This window comes from Hyaena hyaena, unplaced genomic scaffold, assembly GCF_003009895.1.
Source record: "Hyaena hyaena isolate Hyena2069 unplaced genomic scaffold, ASM300989v1 scaffold_101, whole genome shotgun sequence".
Taxonomy (NCBI): Eukaryota; Metazoa; Chordata; class Mammalia; order Carnivora; family Hyaenidae; genus Hyaena; species Hyaena hyaena.
The window spans coordinates 1,213,851-1,230,350 of record NW_024080733.1 but is presented as its reverse complement, the minus strand read 5'-3'; the positions used below and the strand labels follow the sequence as shown (position 1 = coordinate 1,230,350).

Genomic DNA, 16,500 nt, shown 5'->3' with positions numbered 1-16,500 from the left:
TGTCCTTCTCTGCCTGACTTATTTCGCTCAGCATAACACCCTCAAGGTCCATCCATGTTGCTACACATGGCCAGATTTCATTCTTTCTCATTGCCATGTAGTATTCCATGGTTTAGATAAACCACATCTTCTTGATCCATTCTTCTTTTGATGGACACTTAGGCTCTTTCCATGTTTTAGCTATTGTGGAGAGTGCTGCTATGAACATTGGGGTACACGTGCTCCTATGCCTCAGCATTTCTGTATCCCTTGGGTAAATTCCTAGCAGTGCTATTGCTGGGTCCTAGGGGAGTTCTATTGTTAGTTTCCTGAGGAACCTCCACACTTTTCCAGAGGGGCTGCACCAGTTTACATTCCCACCAACAGTGTAGGAGGGGAGGCAAAACAATTTTCGAAGACTGTTAACAGTTTTTTAAATGGGCACAGAATAAAAGGAGATATTTTTAAATAGGCAAGAGTCACAATGGGAGCAGCTCACAACTCATTTCTTGGCTTAAACAGTAATGAAAGACTTTTTTATTCGAATTGTTCATAATTTCTTCGCTAATCTTCTAATTATCCTAATTACCCAAAATGTATACAAGAAAAAGAAATGAAAACTGTTATCAGCAGGCTGAGTCAGTTGTATATTTACTACCTGTTTTTCTACTTGTATATAGAGCTCGCCATCTAAATGCTCTTAGGGTAATTGGCAATTTTTGGTGACTTTCATCACTGATATTTTAATGGTAGCATTTGGAGAATTCCCAGAAACCACTGTCTTTCCCTCCTAAGAGTCTTTTGTTGAAATACCAAATTAACATTTATGGTCGCTAGAGCTAACTGTTTTTCAACAAGCTACAGCTGGCATTCCTGCTACACGTTTGTGCCTTTCGATACAAAAATATGTCCCAGTCCAGCAGTTTCCTTCTTCCTGCACACTTCAGTACTCTCCTCCTCATCGATGAAAGGGGAATAAACTCTAACTCAGGAAGCTTTTCCAAGGATTGCAATTAATAGGAGATCTCATAAATTATCAGAGCAGCAGCTGGCACATTTCAACAGACGCTGTGATGCTGTGTTGTATTTATTGCTAAATTAACGCTATTATTGGAATTCAAGCCTTTACGCCCCATCGAGACATTTCATCTTTTACAACTGGGATATTTTAGAATACTGTCAAATACTTTAGCACATGGAAGAGTTTGCTACGTGAGCTCTGCAGGTAAACTCTCCCTTTAAGATCATAGACTATGTCCTTTCTTCTCCTGGGTAGAATTTTCTGAACCCGCAAAGGAAGCGATTTCCACCACAAACTGAGTACCAGTTCTTTGTGTGAGGGATTCTGGGAGGTGGCCACTTATTTCCATATTCATGAATATTATAAACACGGCTTCCAATAAACGCCCTTGTACACTTCAGTGATCTCATTTGCTCTTGAGCTGCAGGAGAATATGGCCCCAAATAATGTGCATCCCTGTGTGCCAGGAAAGTTACTCTCTGAGTTGAAAAGAGGTGTGTTTGTCAGTGTAGGGGGGAGGTGATAGGGAGGTGCGTGATCTGAGACTAGGAAGCAGATAGGACAAGAGTCAGGTCGAACCACCAAATCTTAACTCAGTTCCTTCATGGGGAGGTTCCCAAGGGTGGCTGGATTCTGACAAACGTCGAGCCTTGTGGCCCCCTAGCTCAGTGACAGGGAAGTATTCCTGCCCTCCACCAGAAACGAAAGGCTGGTGTGGACCCAGACAGAATGCCAGGCACAGTTCCAGAAAGGGCTTTCATGGGCCACACAGGCCGGATCACAGGCTCCTGTGGCATTGCCACAGTAAACGGAGCTAGCTAGGGGGCAGGCAGGGCCGTAAGAGACCATCTGCTTTGGCCATTTTTCTTCTGAACCTCACGGCCGACCTAAGTCAGCACTCGTAGGTGCCTCTTGTCTGATACCGCAGGTTGTGTGCCGAATCGTAGCCCCGAAAGACGAATTGGAGCCCTCACCTCACGGGTCAGGGAATGCGATGGTTTGGGGACCCAGGGTCTTTGCAGACGCAGTCGAGTTAATGTGAGGTCATACTGGATGAGGGTGGGCCTTCATCCAATGTGAATGATGCCTTATAAAGAAGAGGTGTACGGAGGGGAAATGGAGATTGGAGTAATTCACTCATAAGCCAAGGAGCATTGGAGGCCACCAGAAGCTGGAGAGGCATGGAGGGACCCTCGGCTAGAGGCTGTGGAGACAGTGTGGCCCTTCATTTTGGGATTCCGGCCCCCCGAACTCAGAATAAATTTCTCTTGCCTTTAGATTCCTACTTAATGATCCAACTGTCCTAGGAAAGGAATAAACTGTATTCTTACGATCATAGCGGTAGGGTGATGGGTAATTAAGAGCATGGCCCCATGGAGTCAGCTTTCCAGAGTGCAAATCCCAGCTCCGCTACACACAAGATAAACCCAGTTGATAATTGAAGAGCCTTTAGACCAGAGTGGCCCCAGTAAGTGCTGCCCATGTGCTGGGCACTATTCTGGTCGGGCAACGCAGGCTGCCCAGGATAGAGCTTGCCCCTGAAGAACAACCCTTCCGGGCTGGGGTGCTTCCAATTTTTTGTGCTCCTTAATCTTGCTCTTTAATAAATCAGCCCAGTTTCTCTTGTTTCCATAGATTCTTGAACCTCAGATGTAGAAGAGGGCTCAGAGGTCTTCAGGTTTTGTGTCCCATAGAGAAGTTTCCTTTACTATCTCTCAGCCCTTAGTTGTCCTGTCTTCACTTGAACCCCCCACAGAGGTGGAGAACTCACTGCCCCATGAGGAGGCATGTTCTGGATGCTGAAAGGCTGACTTTTGGGTTCTCCACATTGAATGAACCCAAATCTGCCTCCCTCTGTCAATCCAGAGGCACAAAGACTCTTCGCGCTAAAGTGAGCGTGCATTTGAAGACGGTCACCAGGTCCTCTCCGAGTCTTTCCCCCTGCATAAGGCTTCCTTTCATAACCCTCCTCACGCGACTCAGTTTCTCTCTGATGGCACCGGGGGCCATCAGCATAAATGGCAAGGTCCGGGGTCTGCAATCTGGACACTGTTGGACTCACGTGGTCTCCTATAAGTGAGCCTCCTCTGTTTCTTCCTCTTCTCTCTTCCCTCGACCATCGATTTCACATCTCTGCTTTGCAGAACCACACACAAGTTTCTCTAAAATAGTAGTTCCAGATTTCTCCAGTTTACGCAAGCAACTTATTCTCACAGGGCTTTCTTCTGGGAAGCTCTATCCCCCTTTCCCCTTCCCCTGCCCTGTGCAGCTCTTCTGCCTTGTTGATCCTGAGCTGTGTCCTTTATTATAAAGTGGTAAACACGAGTGAAATGACATCCTGAGTCTGTGAACTCTTTTAGCAAAGTATTGAACCAAAGCGGAGGTTATGGGAACCCCCGCTCTATAGCCGGTCGGTCAGAAGTCCGGGAGGCCCGGGACTGTGACTGGCCTCTGAGACAGAGGGCAGTCTTGTGGTTCTGAGCCCTTAACTATGGGAGCTGACACTTAACTCCAGCTACATAGTGTCAGAGTTGGAGCGCTGGTGTTGGAAGAGATACCCCTGTTTGGTACCAGGGGGGTGAGGTCTCATTTGGTGTCATAAGTATTGTGACTAAATACAGTTTGGGTGTCAGGATTCAGTTGTGTCCAGACCTGGCTGGGCTTTCCCCGCACTCTCCAGGAGGTGCCGTTCTCAGATGCCAGAAGGCACAGGGTTCTCATGGAGTTCCAGCACCGGCAGCGTGGTGTGTCGTGACGCCAAACTGAACATAAATGTACATAAAGATGCTCTATGTTAACCAAAGATTTGGCTGAATATCCCAGACCTTTATCAGCTAGGGGACCGTTGGGGGATCGTCAGGTTGGGATCCCAAGACTACCTGGGAGGTGAAAATGAGCTTTCCCTAGAAGGGAATGAATGTCCTCACTGCCAGTTATCTTGAGAAATGGTTCATCCTGGAGAGCAGATGGCGCATTCGGCAACACAGTTAAGTGGGCAGAGGTGTGGAGTCTAGAGACAGACTGCCTGAGTTCCAGTCCTGGCTCGGCCACCAACTAACAGCAGGGCTTTGGGACAGGCCACTAACCCTCTCGAGAAAACCTAGTTTTCCCATCTGTAACATGGGAATAATAGCTGAGAATTTTAAAATAAGTATTAATCAGGTCAGTGCCTGGGCCGATCACAGGCTGTGAGTGTTCACGGATGGGTGGAGAAAGAATGACCTGACCCCATGAGCTGGCAATTCCATGGCATCTGATATATTTCCAGATTTCTTTTCTTTAAAAATCTTTTTTAATGTTTTATTTATTTCTGAGGGAGAGAGACAGTGTGAGCAGGGGAGGGTCAGAGAGAGAGGGAGACACAGAATCTGAAACAGGCTCCAGGCTCTGAGCTGTCAGCACAGAGCCTGACTTGGGGCTCGAACCCACTAACCGTGAGATCATGACCTGAGCCGCAGTCAGAGGCTTACCCGACTGAGCCTCCTGGGGGCCCGGTCACTCTGGTTGTTTATCAGCCGCAATACGACAGGACAGATGGACTGATGAGATGAGGAAACCGAAGGCCCTGGAAGTCAGTCTTTCCCATCATGCCAGTAGTACCTGGACTGTGGAATTTATTTCTTCAAGAGTTGGAGGTCATCTCCAAGTAAAACCTGTATGTTGTTAATGCATCCAGTGCCTGATGTAAACTAGGCACTCCATGAATATTTGTTGAGTGAAGACTATGAGTACCACTTAAAAAAATCCAGGGATACCATATCTTTGGCTGTTTTGAAAGGTTAAGTCCATATCACAGCAATCAATTTGGTACAGCGCGCAACCAAAGAATGCTTATTAGCAGACACGATGGCCACCACACTTCAAATTGTTTATTAATCATTGAGCCCTGTGTCAGAACAATTTAAAGGCCACAGGTATAATCTCAAGTCCCATGATCCTTGAGTGCCCTGGAAAGTATTTCAATAAGCCTCTCCTACCTCTGACCTCTTCAAGAGCATGAAAACCTATGATTTTTTAATCAACAAAAGTCACAGACAAATAATGAACAAAAGCTATATCCACTGGATTAACTTTTCACAGAGCAACTAAGGTTTCTTCATTGATGAGACAGTGAGCAGACAGAATCACAAGCTTCTGGAGAACTTCAGAGAAGAAAACATGAGGCCACATACAGGCATATGGGCCATATCTTCTCTTTCCACAGTGTTCAGGTATACTTCCTTTCAGCTTTTGATCTCTACAGGGGGGAAAAAATGACATGAACATATGGCTACCTTAAAAAAAATGGAAGAATCGGTATCTCGTATGCTTGTCCAGAACACAGAGAAGGAATGTGCCATTTCTCCAGTGAGCTGGAGGGAACCTGTAATGCAGATGAATATAAATTGTCAGAGATGAGACTGAATGCCCAGCCTGGCTTCTCTGTGGCACATCCCATCAGTGCCAGCCAGAATCTGTCCAGTGTCCTCCACGAAATCAAAATAGCTCCTTCTTCCCCTTAGAATTTTGACCATGTGGATTTTATGTGACTGTCTTAAGGGAGCCCAAGTACAGCCCGTATATTCAGACTCTAATGGCTCTAATTAACCTGGCCCCTGAATGTCCATGTGTTATGAGTCACTATTGTGTCATATTTTTGAGAGCGAGAAAGAGGGAGACACAGAACTGGAAGCAGGCTCCAGACTCTGAGCTGTCAGCACAGAGCCCAACGCAGGGCTTGAACTCACAAACCCACAAACCATGAGATCACAACCCGAGTCAAAGTCGGACGCTCAACTGACTGAGCCACCCAGACACCCCTGGTGTGTCCTATATTTAAAAAAAAAAAAAATCCCAGGGCGCCTGGGTGGCTCAGTCTGTTAAGCGTCCAACTTCGGCCCAGGTCATGATCTCACAGTTCATGGGTTCAAGCCCCGCGTTGGGCTCTGCTTCCGATTCTGTGTCTCCCTCTCTCTCTGACCCTCCCCTGCTCATGCTGTGTCTCTGTCTCTCAAAAATAAATAAAAACATTTTTTTAAAAAAACCCCATTTGTGCCTTTTGGATTGATAACATGTATAGCTTCACAGTAATTGTGACTTCTGTCAGAAATGTAAATTTGCTGATTTTTTAGGGTGGCAGCCTCTCTCTGCGTTGTTGTGGGCACACGGGAGCAGAATCCTGACATGCTACACCCTGATGAGATTTGTGCAGACACAGGGCTGTGGAAAGGTTAATCAGAAGGGTCTGCCTGGTACAGTTTCCTTTTGTATTTAACAGCAGTTATGCACCCCCTTCACCCACCCCCCACTCTTTTTTTTTTTTTTAAGTTTATTATTTATTTTTGAAGGGGTTGCAAAGAGAGAGGGGGAGAGAGAGAGAATCCTAAGCAGGCTCTGCGCTGTCAGTGTCCAGCCTGACTCGGGGCTCAAACTCCTGAACCGTGAGATCATGACCTGAGCCGAAATCAAGAGTTGGACACTTACATGACTGAGCCATCCAGGCGCCCCGATGCACATCCTTATCTAAGAAGACTGGAAATACGTGGAACTGTGATCTCTCCCAGCACCTTCCAGAGGTGCTCAAACTATACCTCTAGAGTTGCTACAGGCAGGGCGGCCCCTTTAAGAAAGGTCCTTGTCGCACCAGGAAAAGGATCTGGTCTTTCTGTACAGGATTTGAACAAGGAAAGGAGCCTCTCTGACATCATGGGCAGGAGCCCTGGATCGACCTCTTGCGTAAATGAAATGCAATTTTTAACGTTCAATTTCTGGAGCACTCGTTCAGGTATTCACAGTCAAGATTAATAGTGAACAAAGTAAAGGGCACCTGGGTGGCTCAGTCGGTTAAGCGTCTGTCTTCGGCTCAGGTCATGGTCTTGCAGTTCGTGGGTTTAAGCGCTGCATCAGGCTCAGCTCAGAGCTTGGAGCCTGCTTCTGATTCTGTGTCTCCCTTTCTCTCTGCCCCTTTCCCGCTTATGCTCTCTGTCTCTCAGAAATAAAAAACATTTTAAAAAGGAGGGAGCGAACAAGGTAAAACTGTATTACATCCCCCGTGGGTTATGATAAACAGTTAATGGGGCAGTGAGGACAAAGAGAGAGAAAGAGGAACATAAATCCTCAGTTGCGTCAAATTCTCTTTGTGATTTTCTCTTTCATTTTCCTTTATCCAGTTTGCCAGGTTAATCTAGAAGCTCGTTATGCTAGTAAGCTGCGTCTGTATGCACAGAAGACATCTGAAGGGAAACGACAGAGATGTGGGGTTGACAGTCTCACATAAAAGAATACAAAGTGGGAAGAATGTGTCTAAGTCCCTAAGGAATCTTCCAGCCTGAGGGTCCTGCCTCTTCTTGCCCTGGAGGAAGTCCGGGCCCAGCAGAGTTGAGTGTTGGGGCCGGGCGGGCAGCTTACCTGGGGCTGGGCTTCTATTCCTTCTCTGCATCCAGCAGGTCGCTGGCCAGCTGGCTGATGTGGTCCCAGGCCAGCCGCACGTGGGCAGACTGCACGGTGCGGGAGCAGATGGCAAAGCGAAGCACGAACTTGCCCCTCAGGTGACAGGGCACCAAGTGAATTTTTTTGGTACTGTTTATTCTTTCCAGAAGAGCTTCATTCAGCTTGTTGGAGCCCTGGAGAGATGGAAAGAGAGGGGGGCCGTGCTCAGGTGCCTGAGGACTCAAACTCGAGCTGAGCACCATGCAAGGCCAGCATTAGGGGATCCTGCCACGAACCACTTTAAAGAGACCAGCTTGACTCCTGCCTTTCACGTACGATGGTAAGAAATTCAGGTAATGGTCACATTGCTGTGAAAGACTTGCCTCTCTACAGGACACATTCGGCATGGTCTAAGTACTGTCTACAGGCGACCCTTCCACGGGCCAGCGTTTTTAAGAAAGATGAAGTTCAGGGGCACGGGGGTGGCTCGGTCAGTTAAGCGTCTGACTTCAGCTCCGGTCATGATCCCGCCATTTGTGAGTTCAAACCCCACACTGGGCCCGCTGCTGTCTGCACGGAGCCCGCTTCGATTCTCTGTCACCTCTTTCCCCTCCCCCTCCCCCCACAGGCGTTCTGTCAAAAATAAACATTAAAAAAAAGTGAAGTTTTTCCTATGTGATCTATAAACTGATGAGCATAAAAGGTAGAACTGGGGCTCCAGGGGTGCCTGGGGGGCTCAGTGGGTCAGGCATCCGACTTGGGCTCAGGTCCTGATCTCCGGGTCTGTGGGTTCGAGCCCCGCATCAGGCTCTGTGCTGACAGCTTGGAGCCCGGAGCTGCTTCAGATTCTGTGTCTCCCTCTCTCTCTGTCCCTCCCCTGCTCACACGCACTCTCTCTCTCTCAAAAATAAACATTTAAAAAACAAAAAACAAAAAAACGGGGGCTTCAACGGGCACCAGTGAAGGGTCTCACCAGAATCAACAGAAGAATGCCTCAGCAGCACAGGACACACAGTACCATCACATTATGGCTGGAATGTGGGGAAACTGTGAACTGTGGGACCAACAGGCCCCAGGAGACCAGCAGCCCCCGCTCCTGGGTCAGGGGGCCGGGCGCTGACCGTGCCGCAGGGCCGCCCATTCCCTCCCGCGGGCTGCTGTCCCCGGCGCCCGCCTCCTCATCCGTGCATCCTGCTCCCTGGCTCCTCTCCTCTTTTTTCCACTTCCAACCGCTTAAGCCCCATCATCAAGTGTGAAAGGGGGCTGGGCTGGGGCCTTGCGTCACTGGTCTGCGACCCTCAGACCGTCTGCCTTGTCCCTCTGTGTTGAGCATCAAGGCGCAGGGAGAACAGTGGGAAGAGAAGAGCCCGGTTCTCAGCGGAGCACCTGCTGGATGCCCCTGCTGGCCTTGGACCTGGGCAGGCCCTCCCGGCACTGGCTGCGGGCCTTGGGGGTGGGGGGGAGGGGAAGGGGCCTACGGCAGTTCAGAAAGCGCTGGAGTGCCAGGTCTCAACAAAGCCTGTCCTATTCAAGGATGAGGCTCTATGAGGAAGAAGCTCTGATGCAAAGGCCATGGAATTTTACCAGAAAGACTTAGAACAAGTGGGAGCGTCTGAAAGGTATATAGGGCAGAAATTAAAAGCATCTTATGCAGGAGAAAATATGCTTGCCATTTTCAAATGGAGTAGACAAGTATATCTTTTGGTAAATAAAAGAAGCCGAACAGAAAACAGTGTGGGAGAAGTGAGGGGGAGGGGAGGGAGAAGAAGGGGAGGGAGAGGGGAGGGCCATGAGGTGGGGAGGGAAAGGGGGGGGAGAGGAGATCAGAGGGAAGAAAACAGGCTGAGTGAGGCAGGACACTCCTCGCTCCTGAGCATCCAGGAGCGTCTGAGATGAGCATGGGTGAAGGAAAGAAAACCAGGACGCAGTAGCTACAGTTTTAGGTGCTGTGCATTAAATAAAGCCATACTAGGTACGCCGAAGCCTCGATGATGAAGGGGACAGAGGGAGCAGAGAGAAGAAAATAAGGATGAGGTGGTAGACATCGAGACCGAGAAATGAACCACAACAACAAATGTGCCCGAACAAGATGCTTCCCAGAGAAGAACCAGGTCCCTGGAATGGAGGAAACAAGCACAGCAGCTCAGGAGGAAACCTGATTGGCTGCAGAGCACCCTGGGCTTCTGGAACAGGGGGGGGGGGGGGGGGGGGGGGGGGGGGGGGGGGGGGCTCCCTGTGCTGGTGTGGGAGGGAGGAAGGGGGCGGGCCGCCACAGGCAGGAGAGTGGGGGACAAGGCTTGGCCTTGACTTCGTGGCGCTGAGATGCCCCCACCCGGCAATTCCACTTGTGGGAACGCGCTGCTGGACCAGCCGTGGAGCCGGAAAGCGGATTGGTGTCACTGAGGGACGGCGCAGGGAGGGCGAGGATCTGAGATTGCGGCAGTGGCTTCAGGACCCCGTGCCTCTGCTGGAACCGTCATCATGCGTGCAGCCAACCCTCCCGCCGCTCCAGTGTGTGATGCGCGGTTCCCTTCCAGGTGCAGCTTCTCCCATACACCCAGCACAGCACTGGGAATGTGTTTTCTCTTCCCTGTGATTTGCTTAATAACAATTTCCGGGGCGCCTGCATGGCTTAGCCGGTTAAGCATCCTACCCTTGATTTCGGCCTAAGTCACATCTCAAGGTTGGTGGGATCGAGCTTGGGATTCTCTCTCCCTCCAGCTCTGCACCCCCCCCAACTCGCCCTCTCTCTATAAGAAAAAAAAAAAATTAAAAGATAAAAATAACATTTTCTGTTCTCTAGCTTACTTTCTTCTTAGAAGACAGGGTGTAATACACAGAACATACAGAATGTGTGATAAGCGACTGTGTTACCGGTAAGGCTCCTGGGCAACGGGAGGCTGTTAGCACTTAAGTTTTGAGGGAGTCAGAAGTGGATTTTCCACTTTGGGGGGGACTGGGCTCCTAACGCCCTGACTGTAAATAGACAAAGTGTGTGGTGTGTGGATTGCATCTCAATAAAACCACGAAAATTAAAAAGTGAAAGTCTTACCAGGACACTGGCAGTCAAAACAGAACAAAACATCTGCTCTGCAGCAAAGAGCAAAGCACATGGCCAACAGCAATCCCTCCTGAACCGTAACCAGAGGCCACCCTGCGGACCCTGCAGCTGGGACACCAATGCTCTGAGATTTCCCCCGTGTCCGTGGGCACATGTGCGCCCCCTGCCCTCTGCACGCTTTCTTTAGGGTCTCCCCACTTTGTTTCTATTTTCTTAATTTTTTAAATATTTTTTTTAACATTTATTCATTCTTGAGAAACAGAGAGAGACAAAGCATGAGCAAGGGCGGTAGAGAGAGAGGGAGACACAGAATCCGAAGCAGGCTCCAGGCTCTGAGCTGTCAGCACAGAGCCCGACACAGGGCTCGAACTCACGAACACAAGATCATGACCTGAGCCAAAGTCAGATGCTCAACTGACTGAGCCCCCCAGGCCCCTGTGGGGTCTCCCCACTTGGCACTCTGCACAGAGTCCTGTGCTGAACCCTGCACCAGAACACCAGCACCCCAGTATCTGTGTAGAGTCCAGGTTTTCTCAGCGGCTGGTTCTCATTGCCACCCGGAGGCTCTGAGCATCAGTGACGGGGGGATACAGTTGCCGAGGGCCACCTTGTGATCACAGCACATGGACAGTGCAGCTGCGCCCAGCCCTACTTTTCCCAGTGGCCTCCATGCATGTGAACCAGGAGGCCAGTGGGAAAAGTAGATTCTGGAATGCATGGCTGGCCCGAGAGTTGTCAGGTGAGGCCGCCATCCAGCCTCAGTCTCACAAACTGGATTAATAAGGCACCTGGGTGTGCAGCCCTTTTCAGGTCCTTGGGAGACATGTGGTCACGATTCCCAGCCGAGATGGCTCGTGCCCTCCGTGCTCTGGGCCAGCTTCCCCTCCCACGTGAACACACTCGGCGGCAGGCGGTGGAGCGACAGGGCGCCCAGCACATCTCACCTGGCCGTGTGCACCAGAGCCCGCGGGGGCTGGTTAAGATGCAGGGTCTGCAGCCCTGGGCTGCAGCCTGAGCTGATCCGGGGACGACACTCAGGGCAGTGAGTGCGTGCACAGGCCAGCGCCCAGAGCATTCCAGCGGCAGAGGTACACGCATGGGGAAAGTGGAGGGTACTTAGGGCCGAGGGTCTACACAGACAAGAAGGCTCAGTCCACTGGACGAGGGGCGGACAGAGGGAGTGCCTGGAACCCAGGGGGCAGTCAGGCTGCAGTCAGGCCGGGGCAGGGCCCGGAGGGGCGAACGGCAAACACTGGAAAGTGCATGCTGAGCTCCGTCGTTTCTGGGGAGCTCATCGTTTTGTGCTTGGAGGCCACCAGCGATCCTCTCTGGTTGGTCACCGTCAAAGACCATGAAGGAGACTAAAGGAGACAAACGTACCTTCAGCCGAAAGCAGACCAGCCCCAGAGTGACTTCCGCACAGATTTCAAAGCGAGGGTCCTGGTGCAGCAGACGTTCAAACTCGTGGGCCAGCTGGACGTGCTGGAAAGGGAAGGACATCTGTCTGAGTGCCTCACCGCCACTCAGCTCAGGACTTCACCACCTAGAAAACCTCATCAGATGGCACATGCATAATTCATCTACGTGCTCTCCACCCTTTTCTTCAAGCCTTTATGTCGCCCACACGGCAGCCGTTAGGGAAAAAAGTCCCATTACCAGGAGGGAAGGACTAGTGTCTTTAGAAAAACACCAACAGCCATTTTCTTTTGTTCAGGGGACTTTTTTTTATTTTAGTTTTTGTTTTGTTTTGTTTTAGACAGAGAGAGAGAGAGAGAGAGAGAGCAAGCATGGGAGGGGTAGATAGAGAAGTAGAGAGAGAATCCCAAGCAGCCTGCATGCTCAATGGGACTCAAACTCATGACCCTGGAATCAACACCGGAGCTGAAATAAAAAATCGGATGGTGGGCCGACTGAGGCACCCAGGTGCCCCTCAGAGGGCTATTTTAATCTCACCAAAACAATCAGTTATAATCTTAAATCCTATTTAAACATCCTGGTAAAGACCGAGTAGGTAGCCCTACTGAGAAGACTTTGGTGCTGAGGGTTGAGGGCCCCGCCTTCCTGTCCCCATGCAGCCCACCGCATAGGCGCTGCCACGGTTATGCCCACTTTTCAGGTAAGGAAACTGAGGGCATGATGGTAACGCAGCTGCCCGTCCCCGAAGCTTCAGTTCTGCGGTGCCAGGGTTGGCTGTTATCCAACAGCGCTTGCCACCAAGCGGAAGGAATGACAGTCCCCATCACATGTGACAAATGCCTCCCTCTCGCTGAATTCCCACCTTATTTGACTTCTAGAGGTTCCTGGAGCTCAAAAGGGGGGATGCAAACAGGGAACAAGCTCGCACAGAGCGTGTGTTGCTTCTTGCAGACCCGGGCGCCCATCTTGGTGCTCAGGGCTAGGTGCTTGGTGCTCTCACGTAGGTTGGGGGGGGGGCGGGACTCTGAGTAGAAGCCCTTCTGGGGAGTATAGTTGGGACCGAAGCCTCATTGGACTGTGCGGCTCCCGGTCCCGTAATAAATGTGGTGCCACTAGAGGGCGCCAAAGACTTCGTGCTGGCGGGTCTGTTCTCTGCAGATGGGTCCCCAAGGAGCTCTCCACCTGCCTCGGGACAGTCCCGTCCCTTCCTGAAAGGCCAGATGGGAGCCCTCTCGGGGCGAGGCATGGACTGGTTTTTGCTGTTTTTTGTTGTTGTTGTTTTTGTCATATTCGGCATTTATTTATTTACTTATTTGTTTATATTCTCAAGTTAGTTAACACACATTGTAGTCTGGGCTTCAGGAGTAGAACCCAGTGACTCATGCCTTACACACGACACCCGGTGCTCATGCCAACAGGGGCCCTCCTTAATGCCCATCACCCACTTTCCCCACCCCCATCAACTCTCAGTTTGGGATTCATTCCTGGGCTCAATATTCGCCCATCCATCAATGTGATACATCACATGCCTAGAAGAAAGGATAAGAATCCTGTCAATAGATGCAGAAACAGTATTTGACAAAATACAACATCCTGTCTTAATAAAAACCCTCAAGAAAGTCAGGACAGAAGGAACATACCCGAACATCATAAAAACCATGTGTGAAAGACCCACAGCTTGATATTAGCTTTCCCCCTGAGATCAGGAACACAACAGGGATGTCCACTCTCACGGCTGTTATTCAGCATAGTGCTGGAAATCCTAGCCTCAGCAATCAGACAACAAAATGCAATAGAAGGCATCCAAACTGGCAAGGAAAAAGTCACGCTTTCACTCTTCGCAGATGACATGACACTCTACATGGAAAATCCAAATGACTCCACCCAAAAGCTGCTAGAACTGACACATGAATTCAGCAAAGTCACAGGATATGAAATCAACATACAGAAGTCACTTGCATTTCTATACACTAATAGTGAAGCAGCAGAAAGATCAGGCAATCGATCCCATCCACAGTTGCATCAAGAAATCATAAAATACCTAGGAAATACCTAACCAAAGATATAAAAGACCTGTACTTTGAAAACTATAGAAAGCTTATGAAAGACACTGAAGAAGACACAAAGTAACAGAAAATCATTCCATGCTCATGGACTCGAAGAACAAACATCGTTAAAATGTCGATACTACCCAAACCAATCCACATATTCAATGCTATCCCTATCGAAATAGCACTGGAATTCTTCAGAGGTCGAAAACAACCCTAATGTGTGTATGGAACCAGAAAGGTCCCTGAATAACCAAAGTAATGTGGAAAAAGAAAACCAAAGCTGGAGGCATCACAATCCCGGACGTTAGCCTGTATTACAAAGCCGTAATCATCAAGACAGTGTGGTGCTGGTGCACAGACAGACACTGAGGTCAATGGAATCGAACAGAGAACCCAGAAATGGACCCACAAATATATGAGACATGGAGTGTTTTTATAAGAAGCAGCTTAATCACACCCAGGGGCTCCTGAGCCTTAAGCTATGGTGACAGAAGCCACTCAATTTTTGTCAAAGAAGTTGAATCCTTAGTATATTTGAGGGCGTGTTCTCGCATGGGGAGGGGCATCTTGCACCCATAAACTCACACACAGACACTCCTTTCCTAGTTCCTTGCCCCAGAGGCCCTCCTGGAGGATGCCAGCTCCTACGGGCCCTCACGGCAGCCCTGTCCCATAGACTGATGCCAGTGTGTGTGGCGTTCCCCAGGCCACGTGCCCCGCACAGAGGCAGAGCCCGCAGCCACTGTGTGCTGCCCGCAGCCACTTTGTGCTGCCCACAGCCACACAACAGACTGAGCTGTGGCGCCGGGACTTAAATCGTCACTGTCACCAGTCAGAGACCACAGGCATCCCTGCCTCCAGGAAGCCCGAGGCCCTCTGTCCAGCAAGATGGCCCTGTGGCTGAGGAAGGGCGCCAGCCTGGGAGGGACCAGCTGGGAATCGGCAGCCCTGTGCAGCCCACTAGTGGGCGGGCCTTGGGGGAGTCCCAGCACATACTCTGGCCTCCATTTCTTCAGTTGTTTAAAATAAAAATGGCAGGGTGATGGGCCTGAAGGTAGACCAGTTGTGCTCACATTGTAGAGCCCATCATGGCTGCCTGGTTCACTTACAACAGAGATTGCTGGGGCCCCCACCCGAGAGGACAAGGCCAGGCCTGTGCTGCTGGTCGGGGACGTGCTGAGAAGCCCTGGGCCTGAGCCCATGAGTTCCCAGAAGCTTTAAGATTCTCCCATGCTGGCTGTGTTTGGGGGGAAACGTACTGTGTTCTCGTGTCCGTGCCGCCATTGTTGGCCGGACCTGCCACAGGTGAGATGTGTTGTCTTCCCTTTGCAGTTCTCTCGGCCCGATGGCCTGTAGTCTTCATGGAAGCATCCAGAAGGTCCGTGATCATGCACTGGCCATCTTCTAAATGGCCAACCCTCAGCAGCCCAAACCAACCTCTATCATGTAGTATTTGCTCATTAAGCCATCATCCTTCATTTCTGAAGACTAAGGCGTCCCTGACATTCCCCAGATAAGTAATGAAAGCATAGTCACCTTGCGGATGTACGCCTGCAGTCCCTTGATGCCGTACATCCTGAAAACAAACCACATCTTCAAAGAGCGAAACCTTCGGCCCAGCGGCAACTGCCAGTGCTGAAACGGAACAGAAACGCCGCATCAGGGGGGAAAGGACTGAGAGCTGGTGTTCTCTAGCTCATGAGGCGCCTGTTTCTCTCGGAGACAGCTGATTCCCTAGCCCCCCGTCCGGCCGCCGTGCCCCACTGCGGATGTGGGGTGAGCAGAGCCCACGGCTAGAGACTCTCTCTGCAGAGCCCTGAGACAGAGGAGGACGGACCGGGCTGTTTACTGGGAAGGCACCCGCAGAGCGAGTGTTTGCGGATTGTGCCCGGGATGGAGTTCGCCAGTCAGCAGGGGCACGAGAGGGCCTCTCACTGGTTCCTCCACCTGCGGGCAAGCAGAGGCTGAAACCCACACCTTCTGCTCAGCGGGTTCCCTGTCTGTTCCGGCACCCTTTTCTAGAACAACAGGGGTTCTCTTCCTGCCCCACCAGCTGCCAGCCACAGAATGACCCGCAAGATGGTCCCTAGAAAGTACAAGCCCCACATGCTGGTCCTCCAATAAGCTTTCCCTAGTTTTTCCTAAATCTGCCTGTCAGTCGGCTGGCACTGCACCTGCTATGGGGCCCTCCAGTGGTGGCAAATGTACTAAAGCCAGCAAGATAGGACCCAGAAGGTGGGGCGCCTGGGTGACTCAGTTGGTTAAACGTCCGACTTTGGCTTAGGTCGTGATCGTGCGGTTTGTGAGTTCGAGCCCAGCGTCAGGCTCTGTGCTGACAGCTCGAAGCTTGGAGCCTGCTTGTATTCTGTGTCTCCCTCTCTCTCCCTGCCCCTCCCCTGCTCATCCTCTGTCTCTGTCTCTGTCTCTCTCAAAAATATATAGAGATTTAAAAAAAAATTTTTTTTAGGGGCGCCTGGGTGGCTTAGTCGGTTAAGCGTCCGACTTTCGCTTAGGTCATGATCTCGCGGTTCGTGGGTTCGAGCCCCGCGTCGGGCTCTGTGCTG

General features: G+C 50.6%; 1 protein-coding gene and 1 long non-coding RNA gene across 2 annotated transcripts in view; one reads left to right on the top strand and one right to left on the bottom strand.

The window, feature by feature from the left end:
- The window catches only part of LOC120234041, a 9,550-nt gene extending 1,518 nt beyond the window's left edge, over nucleotides 1–8,032 (top strand). The window contains exons 2-3 of the long non-coding RNA XR_005528969.1: nucleotides 7,150–7,356; nucleotides 7,576–8,032. This is a non-coding gene — a long non-coding RNA (uncharacterized LOC120234041). The remainder of the gene's footprint in view (nucleotides 1–7,149; nucleotides 7,357–7,575) is intronic.
- The window catches only part of DDC (dopa decarboxylase), a 62,966-nt gene continuing 51,313 nt past the window's right edge, over nucleotides 4,848–16,500 (bottom strand). Inside the window, exons 11-14 of the mRNA XM_039235662.1 lie at nucleotides 15,473–15,571; nucleotides 11,850–11,951; nucleotides 7,388–7,602; nucleotides 4,848–5,237 (exon numbers count right to left, since the gene is read on the bottom strand). Of these exons, the coding sequence (XP_039091593.1) occupies nucleotides 7,402–7,602; nucleotides 11,850–11,951; nucleotides 15,473–15,571 (402 nt within the window). The 3' untranslated portion in view covers nucleotides 4,848–5,237; nucleotides 7,388–7,401. The remainder of the gene's footprint in view (nucleotides 5,238–7,387; nucleotides 7,603–11,849; nucleotides 11,952–15,472; nucleotides 15,572–16,500) is intronic.